General features: G+C 35.0%; 1 protein-coding gene across 1 annotated transcript in view; it reads right to left on the bottom strand.

Annotated features, from left to right (window-relative positions):
* Positions 1-15,100: 15,100 nt before the first annotated feature.
* LOC122270512 (uncharacterized) overlaps positions 15,101-16,490 on the bottom strand; it is a 222,266-nt gene continuing 220,876 nt past the window's right edge. Inside the window, exon 4 of the mRNA XM_043048103.2 lies at positions 15,101-15,737. Within this exon, the coding sequence (XP_042904037.1) occupies positions 15,649-15,737 (89 nt within the window). The 3' untranslated portion in view covers positions 15,101-15,648. The remainder of the gene's footprint in view (positions 15,738-16,490) is intronic.

Raw genomic sequence — 16,490 nt, forward strand, 5'->3', positions numbered from 1 at the left:
GTAATTGTGTTATAAGTATATTATTGATTTAATAATTACTGTATTATACGTTAATTACTACTGTTATAAGTATTAGGGGAAGAGCGGGAAAGATGGACCGTTTAAGGAAACTTTGTTCAAAAAATAGTAAACTAGAGCAATTTTTTATCTTTTGTATTCTAAACATATAGTGGGAACATTGCTCTTACATATCTCATACAGAAAATAAATAAATAATAAAGTTCAATAATAATAACTTAACATAAACAAAAATAGAGGATTGTCCCATCTTTGCCCAGACTACCCGGGCAAGATGGGACACATAATTATATTTCAAAAAATCACTGAAATTAATCTCAGAATAAGAGAATAATCGACGAAAAAAAACGCTCCTAAACATCACAGTTACTGCATAAGACCAAAACCGGAATAAGCACTGCATGCTTCATGAGACCATTCTAAGCAATCTGAATATTGTCTGTCAATTAATTAATTATAAATTATTTTTATAAATTTTTTTTAAATAATTTGTTAAGTAATATTTGATAGTTCATATTTCTTTTTGATAATATTACCTTATTTCTTATGCTTTTAGCCAAATCCGGAGAGTTTAATTTTTATATTACACTTTTAGTCTACTTTGGCCATCCCATCTTGCCCGGATAGTACATTTTTTAAAAAAGATATGCGCAAATTTGTTTAAATAAATAAATTTTAATTTGCACAACTCATTATGTTTGTACAGTTATAACACTACATGGCCACAAATTTGAAAAATTTGTTGCAATTTATTAAACAAATAATATAAGCATACAAATCAGGAAAAATATTTTACCACGGCATAAGAAAAACAAAACAATGCTTGCACTTCGGCAACACCTTGTGAACTGACGAAAAAACTTGTGCATATTGAGAAAAACAATATTTTTTTTCCCGAAAATGCACTTTAGATGTCGCTATCGTGATGCGCATGGAAAAAAAAGCGATGTCCCGTCTTGCCCAACTGGTTAATACTAGACTGTTAATTCTTTGTTTAATTTTGTTCCATTTAATATTTAATGTAATAAAACTGACTAATACTGTCTTAAAATAGCTTAATTGTACTTATCTGTAATGTTTGCTTTTAAATTGTGTATTTTAAACTTTGGTATCAGCTGACAAGTAAAAAAATAATGTAATTTAATTCCTAGGGTATTCGTGATGTGAGTATTACTGGTTTAGAATATAATACTAGTATCACGAAAAAGGTTTTTTTGATTGATAGATGAAATTTATATTTTGTGGAAGAGGTTTAATTAGCGCATGCCCCAAGTTGAAAATGTTAATGAGTTCGATTTAGTTTCGATTCCATTAGTTGAAGAGGTTGTTGTTAGGTGTATAAGCCCATATATTATTCAAGTCCGATGTAGGCAAAGCAATTGTTTAACAAAAATCATAAATTGCTTAATAAGGAATCAGATTATAGTAAACAAAGTGCTTTATTTTTGAAATTTATGTGTAATTATAGGGTGCCCCAAAGTATAAAAAAAATGATTCATGCAAATTTAGAAAACGGCAGGGATGGTGTGGGTGCAGGCCCAAGACCATCTTCCATCAAGAAATCAAAGTGTAATGCGTATGTTGAAATAGTTTTAAAGTTAAGGAATTCATGTATTGGCTATTAGTTTATTAAATTTTACGCCAAAGGATCTTTTTCTTAGCCTTACACATACAAATGTGTTGGCGGAAAAGAAGGCGGGAAAAATAATAAATTGGCGGGAATTTTAATGAAATCAAAACATTAGCAACCATGTAACGGTTTTCGAATTTAATGCTAATATGTTAGGCAGAGCCGCATTGGCTCAGGGGATAGAGCGTTCGCCTTCCACTGAGGCAAACCGGGTTCGAATCCCAGTCGATACGAATTCCGCATTCGGTTTGCACCGAGCACAGTGCTGACATGAAATATCCTCAGTGGTTGACGGATCATGGGTTAGAGTCCCCTTGCCGTCAGGCTAACCGTCGGGGGTTCTCGTGGTCTTCTTCTCGATGTCACTCAAATGCGGGTTAGTTCCATCAAAAAGTCCTCCACGAAGGCAAAATTTGTCCCAATATTTGATCCAGGAGTTCCCTTGTCTTCTGGATTGGGTTCAAAATGACAAGGCTACGAAGCTGAACAAGAGTAGTTGTAAACCCAAAAATTGTGTTCAACGACGGTTACAAAAGAAAACATGTTTAGGCAGAAGTAGAGGGGATCTCTGAATATGGATTTATTCTGCACTTAATTCAAGGTTGTGGTATAAAAAGATTACAGATTTATATGAATGATTTTTTTTTATTAAAAAAAAAAGGATTCTTTTAAATGATAGGAAATATGTTATGTATATTTCAGCTAGACAACTAGATTGTTAATGTTTTGTTTAATTTTGCTCCAAATAAGTTAATTAAACTGACTATTATTGTTTCAAAATAGTTTAATTGTACTTCTGCAGATTTTAGGATTTGAACATGAAAAAATAATTATGGCAATTTTTTAGTATTTGCTTAGTTAGTATTATTTTGGAATGATTGTTAAAATTTCGTATTTTTTTAGCAATTTATATTATATTTTTAACGCAAGTTCGCTTTAGATTATAGTTTTGTATAGGAGTAATTTTCCGAATTTTGAATTCAATATAATTAAATGTTTCGCTTTTAAATTGTGTACTCATTGCTTTAAATTTTGATTTGGTGTTTGGATTTAAAATATTGTGATTACCTAGTGCTTTTGCATAATTTTGTAGTAAAATGTATTTTGCATCAATAAGCTGAAATGATAACCTCGCATTTTTAAATTAAAATGAAAAAATAGGAATTCTTTGAAATGCCCTTACTGACTCCGCTCAGGCCATTAAGGCAAGCGGTGCTCCTGTTCTTGGTTTCCAGTGGCATCATCTATGGCCAAACATTCGACTTCTGCCACACCTATACATCACACCAGTTTATAGGGCAGACCCATTCATACATCCATTCATTCATCCACAGATCGTAATTTTGACCTGAACCAGAAAACGACCCATCTCTAATTCAGTACCCCCAGAGGTATAATTTGTTATGGGAACATGGAGGGCTTTGCGACCCCACAAGGATACTACTACACGGGGAGTATTCAGCCGGCTGGATTCGGACTCCCGTTCTCACGAGCGTGAGTCCAGCGCCCTGCCTACTAGATTATCCCGGCCCCTAAAATTTTGACAAATGTATTTTTTTTAAATACATTTGTCAAAATGTAATTTTGACAAATTACATTTTAATACATTTGTCAAATTTAAATACATACATTTTAATACATTTGTCATTTTAAATACATTTGTCAAATTGTAAAATTTTGACAAAAATATTTTGACAAATATTTTTATTCATAAAAACTATCAGAAATTGTTTTTTCGAATCGGAAAGCTCATAAATGTGTGGTTTTCAAATAGCTTGGATAATACTTGATATTAGGTAAACTGTTTTGACCACTCTTCTGACTTATTCATTGCAAATATCCCCGTATTGTGATAGTCAAGGATCCAAATAAGTAAATGTTTAAGAATTATCCAAACGATCCAAATAAGAAAATATTTGTATGTGACTGATTCGTAACTTAATATTTAGCAGTCCTGCATTAGACTTATCTTAAAGATACGGTTCCCAATAGAACACTGAAGTCAAGCATCAGTGGTCAGTAAGCAGATAACCCCTTTGATCAGTCTGTGTAGGAACCGAGGGTGTCCGGTTTCGGTTCTCATTAAACTGTTCAACCGTGAAGTGCTTGATTTCGCAAGCAGGTCGTCGGGCTACGAAAGCAGGCGAGCCAACCCTTTTTCAAAATTGTGATGGCATGTATTCGGATCATCCTGTGGGATGTTTCACAGACAGATAGTCCATTGTGCAGCTGTAGTACGAGGTAAAAAGTACCTGCCTACCTTATATTCAGCCCTAATCAATTAGAAATTGCGATAGAGGTTTTGCACCGTTGTTTGGGGCGCTTTATTTGTGAAAACGAAAATAAGATTGATCTCTTTTCGATATGTATATGTTACCGGCAAAGTATGAAATCCGGCATTGTATAGAATGCCTAAAATTAGCCGGCAAAGTATGAAATGATTTATGTTTCACACATTGCCTAGGCATTCTATAGATTGCCAAATGAGAAACCGGCAAAGTATAAAATACATCTCCGATTCGTTTCAACTATCACTTGGCAAGGTTCGTGACTTTTAACGCGTGGCTCGTGACTTTTGAGTAATAACAAAAATTATTTTTTTACTGTGCTACGTGGAAATGGAAGAACTTAATGAAACTTGCATAGAAAAATTTAATGAAATGTAAATCAAAATGTCATTCAAGCCTGCCATGTTGCAACAAGTAGGTTAATTTCATATTTTGTATATGAAAATTTTGTTTCCCTTAATAAGAAATGCTTAAATTTTGTTTTGCATAAATTTTTAATTTTCTTTCCACATTTTGAATAAATGTTTCTCAATATTTTTTCAGAGTAACATTTTTATTTTTGAGAAATGCATGTTACTGTGAATGACCGAAATCGGTAATTTTACATTTATTCGATATTTTAATACTTACTGACGATAGATTAGAAGAAGCATCAGTGTAGGGTATACCGGGCAAATGTTTACCAGGCAGTGGCACTTGAGCTTACAAAAAACATCAGTGTAAGGTATACCGGGCAAATGTATATCGGGCAATGGAACTTAACTAATACTAGTATGACTGGGCCTTCGGTAAATGTCCGAAATATATACTAGATCTAGTTTAGTGTCATTTCCCGGTATACCTTACACTGATGTTTTTTTTAAGGATAAGTACCACTGCCCGGTATACCCTACACCGATGTTTTTTTAAGGTCAAGTGCCATTGCCCGGTATACATTTGACCGATACACTGATGTTTGTTCTAATCTATAGTCATTAAGTATTAAAATATCGAATAAATGTAATTAAATCCACGAATAAATTAATATCAAATGGGATGTAATAAATATTTCGGACATTCACCAAAGCGACTATGTGATTGTCAACATTCACCGGTGAAAGTCAACAACTACCGATTTCGCTCATTCACAGTAACATGCACATCATTTACCTCATCCGGACGTTAATTTCATACTTTGCCTAAATAGCAGCCGGCACTCTATAGAATGCCTAGGGATTCAATACAATGCCTAGGAAAAGTATGTCATACTTCTCACATTTCATACTTTGCCTAAAAACGTCAGGCATTCTATAGAATGCCTAGTCATTCTATACAATGCCGGCGTTTCATACTTTTCCGGTAACATATAAAACAGAATGTCTTTCTGCTAGCCAGTAACATGAGAACAGGATTTGGATTCTTTTTTTTCCAATTTGTTTGTGGTTTGTAAACAGTCATCACTTTCGGGGGTCATTTAGTTCCGCCTCAATATCGACAATGGTAAACTTTATTGATCAAGCCAAATGTTGATAGTTTATGTCGGTTTCAGTGCGATTCATAATGGTCCAACATCATTTGATGGTCATCATCATCCAACATTTTCCATTATGCGTTCATGGTTTCTGATATGCCAACGATTTTTTATATTGGCCTATCATGAATCAGTCCAAATTTCTACATTGGGATGGTGGTTGTTCCAACATTGGATTTCTAATACTATGTGAAATTTGTGATGGAACATGAACAAATCATCAAAACTAGTTGCTATTCTTACGTTGGACCATCATAATTCAGTTCGAATTCCTACAATAGGGTGATGGTTACTATCCTAAAATATAATGCTTCATGATGGAATTATTGATGGTTACCATCAAGGGAAAATCATCAAACATTTTGACTTGGGTGTCATGACCTTTTGTTACAACTTTCCCTAACGTCTTCTGAACGGCTTCATCGAGTTAGGCGGAGTTTTTTATTACAGATTGCGTTCACCTGTAATATTGAAAAATAGATTTCATTGTTTCATCGTTGAGCTGTCAAGGAATAGTAACAAAAGGTTTAAAAAATAAAGATAGACGAAACTGGAGAAAAATGAAAGCTCACTGTTTAAATGCTAGAATAGAAGAGCGAATTCCCAGGCTAATATAAAGTATTGAAATTTAAAGAAATATTATAGCCGTATACGGTATACGGAATACTATACTGTATAGAAATACCATAATATAACGGTAATAGTAATTTTAAACATGCATATTCATATTCGTCCAAATGGTATTTCAATTTCAAGACTTTGAAAATTACGCACTGTTTCTTTTTTAAGAAAAGTTGCAATAACGTTATTTTTATTTTATAACAATCGTTGAACATCCGATCCCAATTTGGGTTTACGACTACTACTGTTCAACTCCGTAGCCTTATTTTGAACCCAATTCAGAAGACAAGTAAACTCCTAGATCAAGTTTTGGGAGAAATTTGCCTTCGTGGAGGACTTTTTGATGAAACTAACCCACATGTAAGTTTGCAGAGGGAAATTACCCATGGGTAGCCTGACGGTAAGGGGACTCTAACCCATGATCCGCCCTGCAGTGGACTGATCGTTAAGACACTGTTCCCAACAGATCACCGAAGTCAAGCATCACTGGCTGCTGTTAGTGTGCGGGTGGGTGACCACTTGGATCAGTCTGCGTAGGGACCGAAGGTGTGCGGTATGGGTCCTCGTTAAACTGTGCTACCGTAAAGTGTTCGACTTCGCGTGCAGGTCGTTGGGCTACCGAAGCAGGGGTGCCATCCCCTCTGCTGAGGATCAAAATTGTGATGGCATGTCTTCGGATCATCCTCAGGGATGTTTTCCAGACCGTCGCCAATAGCCCATTGTGCAGCTCTAGTGCGACGTAAATGAACTACAACAATAACCCATGATCCGTCTAACACTGAGGATATTTAACGTCAGCAATGTGGTAGGTGCAAGCCGGATGCGGAATTAGTATCCAACAGCCATGGCTGGGATTTGAACCCGGTGTGTAATAACGGTAGAAACCATCAGAACAAATTAATAGACGCTGAACAATTGAATTGAGATATTTATAATTTTTAATTGAGTTTAAAAGAGCTGGTGCCTCTTAATAAGAATCGCTTTAAATTGATAAAAAGTGGAATTTTCATGATAAGAGTAAAGATGGTTTAGTCTTCTCCAAACTTCCCTACAGTGATGATTTTAAGGTACTTTGCCAGGTATACGATCGAACAGTATTCCTAAAAGTATTGTTTTAACGCTAAATATCACTACCAATATTTCTTACATTGATGTTTTCTCACCCGCGTCAATATTTTTGATGATTTTTCGATTGATGGATCAACATATTTTTGATGGTATCCATCAATACTTCTATCATGAACCATTATATTTTTTGATGGTAATTTTTGACTATTATATTTTTTTGCCACTGCTCGGTATACATTTGCCCGGTATTTCCTACAAGGTTTCTTTGAAATTAAATGATCTTCTTTGTTCTGAAATTATGTCTCGAAAATTACGTAGAGCATAAAAGTGCATCAAATAACTTAGAGAATTATCATAAAACATTAGGTAAGTAAGCATTGAAAGATCTAATCTAACAGTATCTGAAGTTCCAAAAATGAACGAATCAAAAATTAAATATGAACCAGGAAACTAACATTCAGATTTTGGTTCTGCAACAAATACTGGCCGTTATAGCTTTGGATGAGTATCTTAGGGTGAAAAACTCATCACTCAGTTACTATTCATTTTGTATCTTGTCTTTTCTAAAATCAATTTTTCGAACAAATAGTTGAGGTTTTAAGCTCCAATTGTTTTTAAATTTGTTATACTTTACGAACCGTGCTAGCTGAATTCAATCATCTATATTATCTACGCTTATGTATTAAAATAAATTGCGATATGAAATTTCTGAGCTAGGTAATCCTCTTAGTACGGATCATTCATTGCTTGTTAAGAGTTACTTAAATTCTGATATTCTTCTTCATCCTTGCTCTACAGCACTTTCAGAGCCTCCCGATGATTTTGGATCATTCTTTTCTGCAGTTCGAGTTTTTTTGTAATTGATACTTTTAGATGCTTCCAGGTCTTACTCTATATCTTGACCCTCCTGGCTTTCAACCAAATAATCTTTTGGCATTTCTTAGGATGAGTTACTGTCTGGTTCCTTATATTTATCTATTTTTTTTAATTCTGAACCCAATCTAGAAGACAAGTGAACTCCTGGATCAAGTATTGGTAGAAGTTTACCTTCTTGGTGGGTTTTTTGATAGAACTAACCCTTATCTGTGTTACATAGTGAGGAAAATCACGAAAACCTTCAAAACCCCAATTTAAATTATATGACAACTATTATCTCAATTATTTTCAAGTTACGGTTAATTTTAGGAGGTTGCAAGTAATATTTTAATTTATCCTCGTACAACCGTCGTAAAACAGCGGAAAATTTTTTTGAGTTTACTACTACTAATGTCCAATTCCGTAGTCTTGTCATTTTGAAAACAATCCAGGAGACAATAGAATTCTTGAATCAAGCATTGGGACAAGCTAGCCTTCATGGAGGACTTTATGGATGGATATAACCAGCATTTGCGTTACATGGAGAAGAAAACCACGAAACTCTCCCACGGTTAACTCGACGGCTAGGGGATTCTAGGTAATGATCCTCTATACCTCTGATCTAATATACTTTTGAGTATATTTTACGTCTACACTTGCATTCAGTGGGAGCAGAATTCTTATCTACCAGCCACCGCCGGGATTTGAACCTGCGACATCTTATTGTGAATCAAATACTTTATCCCCTGAGATGCCGCGGATCTAACTTTATTTGTTCCGAGCTTCCATTCCTTCAAATCTAGACGAAATTCCTCCAATCAAATTATGATAATGTTTTATTTTATATACGTTCCCGCTCCTGTAACATTTTATTGACTTTAAAAAATAGAAGTTATTATAGCTGACAGCTTTTTATCATTTAAAAGGCGATTGTTTCAAAGCATCTTGTCTGTATGCAAAATTTCTAAATAAATTCAATTTAAAAAGCCGTTAAATTAAAAAGCAATAGAACAAGCTGCTTTTGTATGAAAAGACGTTTTATGGCATAAAATAGAATGAATCGCTCTCGTCCCGTATAAAAGGGGGGGGGATGTCCCGGAAGACGATTAAAAGTGTCGTAAAAACTCGATTAGCATAAACAAACACGAATTCACCATATAATAGAAATTCCTTATCAAATAGCAAATAAAGGAAACATAAATTTTTTTCCTTCGAAAATAAAACTTCCTTCCATTCGATTGAGAAATCAATAGAGCGAATTCTCCCTTTCTCCCTTTGTAGGGAATAAAATCAACATTTCGTTTTACTTTCTTCAACATTTCGTTCTTTTTAATTTTCATAATTGTACATAAAAAGTTAGTAAATCTCTCTTTGATTATAAGTGTGTTAAAAGCGATGAACTAGATCATTTATTTTTCTGGAATTTGAAAACGATAATAAATTACAAAACGATGGGTGATCTAGTTGCGCCTTCGTTATTGTTGTATTTTTTAAGTGATCTAGTTACGCTACCGATGTTTTTCAGTTTGGATTTGTTCTCGAGTACGATGTTTATTATTTGCTAGAACGGTTATGTTGAAGATTATTAAAAAGTTGCAAAGTTTTTAACGTTAGTAGTGGTAGATATTTCAAACAGAGCTGTGTTTTAATTATTTTCTAGTTCGTGCTTCAATATTTCAGTTGTGCTCTTAATCAGTTCTAGTTCGCGTTTTAATTAAGTGTGCTAAAAAAAAGAGGAAATATTTTTTTTCTTTAGAATTAAGTAAACTAAAAGATCTTATCATCTGCAAAGGTTTTTTGAATCTTCTAACCAAAAACATTAATTTCATATGCTAATTTTATTTAATACTGAATTACTAATATCATATACTAGTAATTTGTTCAACAGCCGTTTTTGAGTGAACAACTACCTACGTTCAACACCGTAGCGTCGTAATTTTTAACCCAGATACAACCCATCGATCAAGCATTGGACTTAATTTGTATTTGTAGGCGACTTTTGGTGGACGAACTGCATTTGCGTTACATGGAGAGAGAAATCATGAAAAACCTTCCCCGGTTTACCCGATGTCAAGGGGATTCAAACGCATGCTCCGACTACCGCTAATGATATTTTACGTCAGCAATGTTGTCGATGCGAGCCAGGAACAGAATTAGCATCTATCAGCCATCGCTGAGGTTTGAACCCGGTTAATCTTATACGAAGCGAGCGTTCTATCCCCTGAGTCACGACAGACCGATTGAATTGCACTTTGAAAAGAGCCAGGCTTATTATTATAAAAATCTACAGTATTTTCTAATCAGCTTAAGGAATTAAAGGCTTATTACAGCACTTATGTCCTTAGACATATTGCATTGATTTCTCAGATCATTTTATTATTTTAAAATATAATATTCATCGTTCAGTTAACCTGCTTTATTTCTGACTGTTTGCCATAAGCTCAGAGTGGTGAAGGAAAATTATAAATAGCAGTATTTTAGTTTTATTGCAGTAAGAAAGTTCAGTCCAATGAATTCTAAACACAATTCTTAATTAGCCTAAAGGCACAATGAAAGATTGTAATAAGCTTAAAATACACTAGGTTAATTCGAAGATAAGTTTATACAATCAGCTTGACACATTGCAAAATGGATGGTGACATTTGTAAAATATTGTAATTTAAAATTAACATATAACAATAATACATTGCGAAGCTAAGAGCTACAATGTAATGCAGAAAAGTCTGGTGCAAAATTGCACCCATTTATGATACTCGTTTACCGAATGATAATTTCATGCAAAAAATAATCTTTAATAATTATTTATTATTATTCAATTTAATACTGGGCGAAAAAAAATTTCAACTATGAACCATAAACTTTTTTTATACTATATTAATCTACTAATTTTAATAAAGTGAAATCTAAAGATTAAATTATTTTTACTAACAAGAAGCTGAGAAAAATTAAAATTATTTTTAAAAAAAATAATTTGGTTATAATGAAAAATATATTTATATGGAGCGATTATAATTGCTTAAATTTAGTAACCTTACAACGGACTTGACTTTCGCAAGCCTAGCGTAAACTTTATTCATGATTTTTCATTGCTTTGATTCGATATAGTTTTCTTTTTTTTAATTATAAAATACCTACGATGTTTCTTTTTTAAATCGTCGGTAAATTTATAATTAATTTAGTATAGAGAGCGACGGTTATGAAATTAAAATAAAACTCCATTGTTACTGGAAGCGCACATTTTTCAAAACTCAGAAAATATTAACATACTATATTTGTTCAGATTTATAGTTTTTTCTGAACATATTTTAAAATGTAAATCCCAAAATATATTATTTTTTCACAAGTTTTTTTTGTCAATAAACTGTTTAAGCAAACAAAGATTATGTGTGAACTAATAGAAGAAAAAACTTCTATTAGTTTACGCATTAGGTATTTAATTACGTCACACTAGAGCTGCACAATGGGCTATTGGCGACGGTCTGGAAAACATCCCTGACATATAATATATATAAACATATAATTTCGCATCCGGGTTGCACCGACCACAGTGCTGACGTAAAATATCTCAGTGGTAGATGGATCATGGGTTAGAATCCCTTTGCCGTCAGACTAATCGTAGGAGGTTTTCGTGGCTTTCCTCTCTATGTAACGCAAATGGGGATGAGTTCCATCAAAAAGTCCACCATGAAGGCTGTTTCTCCCAATGCTTTGTCCAGGAGTTGCCTTGTCTCCTGGATTGGATTCAAATTGACAAGGACTACGGAGTTGAACATTAATGGTCATAAACCCAAAAATTGGGTCGGCCGTTCAGCGACAGTTATAAAATAAAATAAAATATTACTTGAAACGTTCTTAAATTAACCGTAACTTTAAAATGGTTGAAATTATAGTTGTCAGGAAATAATATAATTTAAATTTAGGTTTTGAAGTGGGTAATGTAGAGGCATTGAGGCATTAGACTGTTAGTAAAAGAGTGTATTTTAGAAATTTTGATTAGAAAAGTAGAAAGGGAATGGATAGAAGAAATTAGGACTTACTAGAAGAGTCACAGTCAAATTAGACAGTGGAAAGATATAGACATGTTGTATTTTTCTGGGGGTTTTAGTTGGGATGTTTTTTCTTTTTTGGATCTGGATGTGCGATTAATTACATCTATTGGGCCATTTATGTTTCATTTATTTTTTCTTTCTTTATTTTTTTATGTATATTTCTTTTAACTCAACTATAGTGAAAAGAGTTCCATTCTTGCAGGAATCTTAGATGTGTTGTCCTTTGCTTCAAGAGTTTATTCTTTGAAAAGGATTTTTTCTCCTCTATTATTTTGCATTGTAATTTTTTATGGCTGTGATTGTGGGTCTGTCTAAGATTGTGATAACTGTCTGACCAAATGGTTGTGGAGGTGATTGAGTTGTTATTTATTATGGATTTGATGGCATCTAGGACTGCTAGGGCCTTTCTCTGAAAGATGGCTTTTTCCTTTCTAAGTTTAATTTTTTTAAATCCTTCGTTCGTTCATTGCAATGGAACTGGGCGTCTGAGACCCTTTATTTTTTCGAAATCTGTATTGCATTCCGTGCCTTTATCCATCATCGATCCGCCTATAAAAATATTTATTTGGCTCGGTATTCGTAACTGTTGCTGAATTTTGTTAATATTTTTGCTCTCAATGAATCAAGTTGAAATTAGCCGGATGTTTAGTTTTGGTTTTCTCTTCGAATCCTTTGGAGTAATTTCATTGGTGCCGGAACTGATGGATGCATTTCTGTTCTACTGGAGGTTAACTCTAATGGATTCTTTACCCAAATCAAAATTCTTGATGGTCCCATCAAAACATTTTGATGCGTTCAATGCGTTTCATAACAGTCCAACATCATTTGATGATCACCATCATCCAACATTTTCCATTATGCGTTCATGGTCTTGATATGCCAACAAACTTCCATCATTCCTATGCTATTTTAATACTATGATCGTTAAAGATTTCATTCTCATGAACCAACAAATCATGATGATTCGTAATGGTTCATGATGGTACCAACCATACATTTCCATGATAGTTTAATGGGAATTTGTTCATCAGTGCTCAAACATTTGGTTCCTAAGAAACTATGACGGATGTCCCGCAGTGGTCTGATCGTTAAGACATGGTTCCCAGCAGATCACCGAAGTCGAGCCTCACTGGCTGCTGTCAGTATGCGGGTGGGTGACCACTTGGATCAGTCTGCGTAGGGACCGAGGGTATGAGGTATGGGTCCTAGTTAAACTGTGCTACCATAAAGTGCTCGACTTCGCGTGCGTGCAGGTCGTCGGGCTACCGAAGCGGACGTGCCATCCCCTCTGCAAAGGATCAAAATTGTGATGGTATGTCTTCGGATCATCCTTAGGAATGTTTCCCACACCGTCGCCAATAACCCATTGTGCAGCTCTAGTGCGACGTAAATGAACTACAACAAAAAACAACATGACGGAAATTTCAGATGGTTCGACATGAACAAACCATCAAAACAACTTGCCATTCTTACGTTTGGACTGTCATAAATCAGTTCGAATTCCTACATTCGGATGATAGTTGCTTATGTTGGATACCATCATAAATATAATGGTTCATGACGGAATTGTGAATGGTTACCATCAAGATTATGTTGGTTCATCAATGGAAAACCATCAAAAATTTCGATTTGGGTGTGAATGATGATATGCAATGATTAAAGTGCTGAAATTAGAAGAATCTGTTATGTATGCTATGCTACAATTATATTAATTAGAAATGAAATTTTCTTAGTATGCTGTCTATGTCTTTTAAAAATTCTTTGTATTCTGGAACCAGATAATGGTCTCGTGAGCCCTCTTCCTTCCCGTAAAAACCTTAGAGGGATTTTTTTGTGTGTTTTGTCTGCATGCTCCGAGAATCACCAGCCATTCTTTGGTGGGACTGAATTTGCGTAACAGATTTTTCTTTTTGGAAATTAACATATTCTGCCCAGGTGAGTGACTCATCAATGCAAAAATTTTATCTTGTCTACAGTAAATTGCTGGGCCGTTGTCCACGCTACTTTTTATAAGCTATATCTAGGTTATGGTTGTTTCCTTGGAGAGGCCTTTGGATGGGCATTAATCATTAAGGAGCTGCTGTGGTCAGAATCCTTAAGTCGAAGGTAAAATCATCAGTGAAAGATCTGCATCGTGTTGATGTTTAAGCTGGTCTCTTAGCTCGTTCCAGACTTCCCGATGTGGCAGGTAAACTGTCGTCATCCATGATACTGGGTAATTGTATGAACTTTGTGGGGCGCCGATTGTTTGTATTTTTTGAAGTATAACCTTCTGGATTAGTAAGCATTACCTGTCTATCTTGTGAAAAGCTTTTAAAAAGGTTTAAAGATGTTAAAAAAGACATAATGTGGGTTAAAAGTGTTCAGGTTATCTTTGCGCTGAAAGTTATAAAATGATCCTGAAATATCTGGTCACAGTATCATTGTGTAGAATTTTTTTTCGTTTAGGTTGGTGTTTATTGCTTTAAAAATATGAAGTAGAGTAATTTCAACCTAGACACTTATTCTGAAATCGATTCGGGGGTTGCTTAACAAGTTATTCACCTCAATTTGATACGTTACCCTTTTAATAAATTTCGCATTTCTCGGTAAAAATGCACTTGAGCGAGGATTTTTTATTTGTTTTGGTTAAATAAGTTGTTGAAATTTAGGAGATAATTTTAAAGTTTAAAGATGTTAAAAGAGTTCTAATGATTTTGGAGGTGCTTTTAGAAGTTGTTGCTGTGGCGCCATCTATGGCCAAGAATTCGACTTCTGCCACACCATACGTCGCACCCGTTAATACGGTGGACCCATTCATACATCCATTCATTCATCCACAGATCGTAATTTTGACCTGAATCAGAGAACGATCGATCTCCAATCCAGTACCCCCAGAGGTATTGATTTGTTATGGGAGCATGGAGGACTTTTGCGACTCGACAGATTTAACGTGCATCAGTCACTTTACTACACGGGGAGTTTTCGGCCGGCGGAATTCGAATCCACGAACTCTCGGACATGGGCCCAGCGCCCTACCGACCAGGATAACCCTGCCCACGGTGCTTTTAGATGCAAAGTGTTTAACAGAAAATTATTTTCTTTTATTATGCTTGAATTTAATTACAAATAAATTAAATGTATCATGTAATAAGAACATACATAATAAGTTATGTACACAATTCCCACGAAGCTGCTCACAATTGTTTTCAAGATAATCAGGCGATCTACTTGATTCTAAATGAACAATTTCCAACAACTATCAAAAAAGTAATTCGTAAATCCTTTTCATAACTAATCAATCACCTTCAGTCACGCTTTTGATCGCAATTTTAGTTGCTGCCTGCTTTTTGAGCGCATTCGATAAAGATATCTCCCCCCTCCCATAAACAGAGTAAGGGGAGGGGAGATTGTGTGAGCAGCATTTTCGATGCCGTCCTATCTTCTTCTCCGCCAGAAAGTCCAGTGTTTATTTGTTTGAAGGAAAAAGAATGGAATTAATCCAAAGGATTGATGAAGAGTTGTTCCCACTTCAGACAAAGGATTGTGGGTATGTTGTGAAAGTGGGCAGCATCCGGCTTCTTAGGAACGGATGACTATCACAGTGTGAGGTTTGGATGGGATGACCAGTCACCAGAGGAAGGCATAGAACAATCCCGCTACCAACAGGAGGCCACGTTGAAGGTGACCACCGCTTTTACATCCTGACGCCAAGAATTCTGTCGAAAGAGAAGTATAATAGTATAAAACAGTAGTATAATAGTATAAAACAGTAGTATAATAGTATAAAACAGTAGCATAAAAGTATAAAACAGTAGTATAATAGGATAAAACAGTAGTATAAAAGTATAAAACAGTAGTATAAAAGTAATATAAAGCAGCAGCATATTATATTATATTCGTCGTTGAACAGCCGAGCCAATTTTGGGTTTACGACTACTAATGTTAAACTCCGTAGACTTGTCATTTTGACCCAATCCAGAAGACAAAGAAACTCCTGCATCAGTACCCCCAGAGGTATTGATTCGTAGTGGGAACACGGAGAACTTTGCGACTCGACAGATCTTACGTGCATCAGTCACCATTTACTACACAGGGAGTCTTTGACAGGAGGGGATCGAACCCACGAAATCTTGGACATGGGCCCAGTGCCCTACCAACCAGGCTATGACGGCTTAAAATAGTAGTATTATAAAACAGCATTAACCGTTTGAGTCCCAGGGGGTGGTGAAAAAACACTGTCGAAGAATCCTCAACAGCCATTCTCTAAATGAGTACAAAGAGACCCAAGCGGCGTGATAGAGCTTTGTTTATTTTACATCAATGAATCCCAATCGAAGTAATATAGAGCTTCTTGTATTTGTTAGGTAACGCGTCTTTTTTTCCTCATCGCTCCGTCACATTCATTGAAGTTTTCAAAGCGGTCTGACGTATTCTTGAGGTGAGTGTTTCTTTCTCATTGTTAATAATTG

The sequence above is a fragment of the Parasteatoda tepidariorum genome, chromosome 5 (genome assembly GCF_043381705.1).
Source record: "Parasteatoda tepidariorum isolate YZ-2023 chromosome 5, CAS_Ptep_4.0, whole genome shotgun sequence".
NCBI lineage: Eukaryota > Metazoa > Arthropoda > Arachnida > Araneae > Theridiidae > Parasteatoda > Parasteatoda tepidariorum.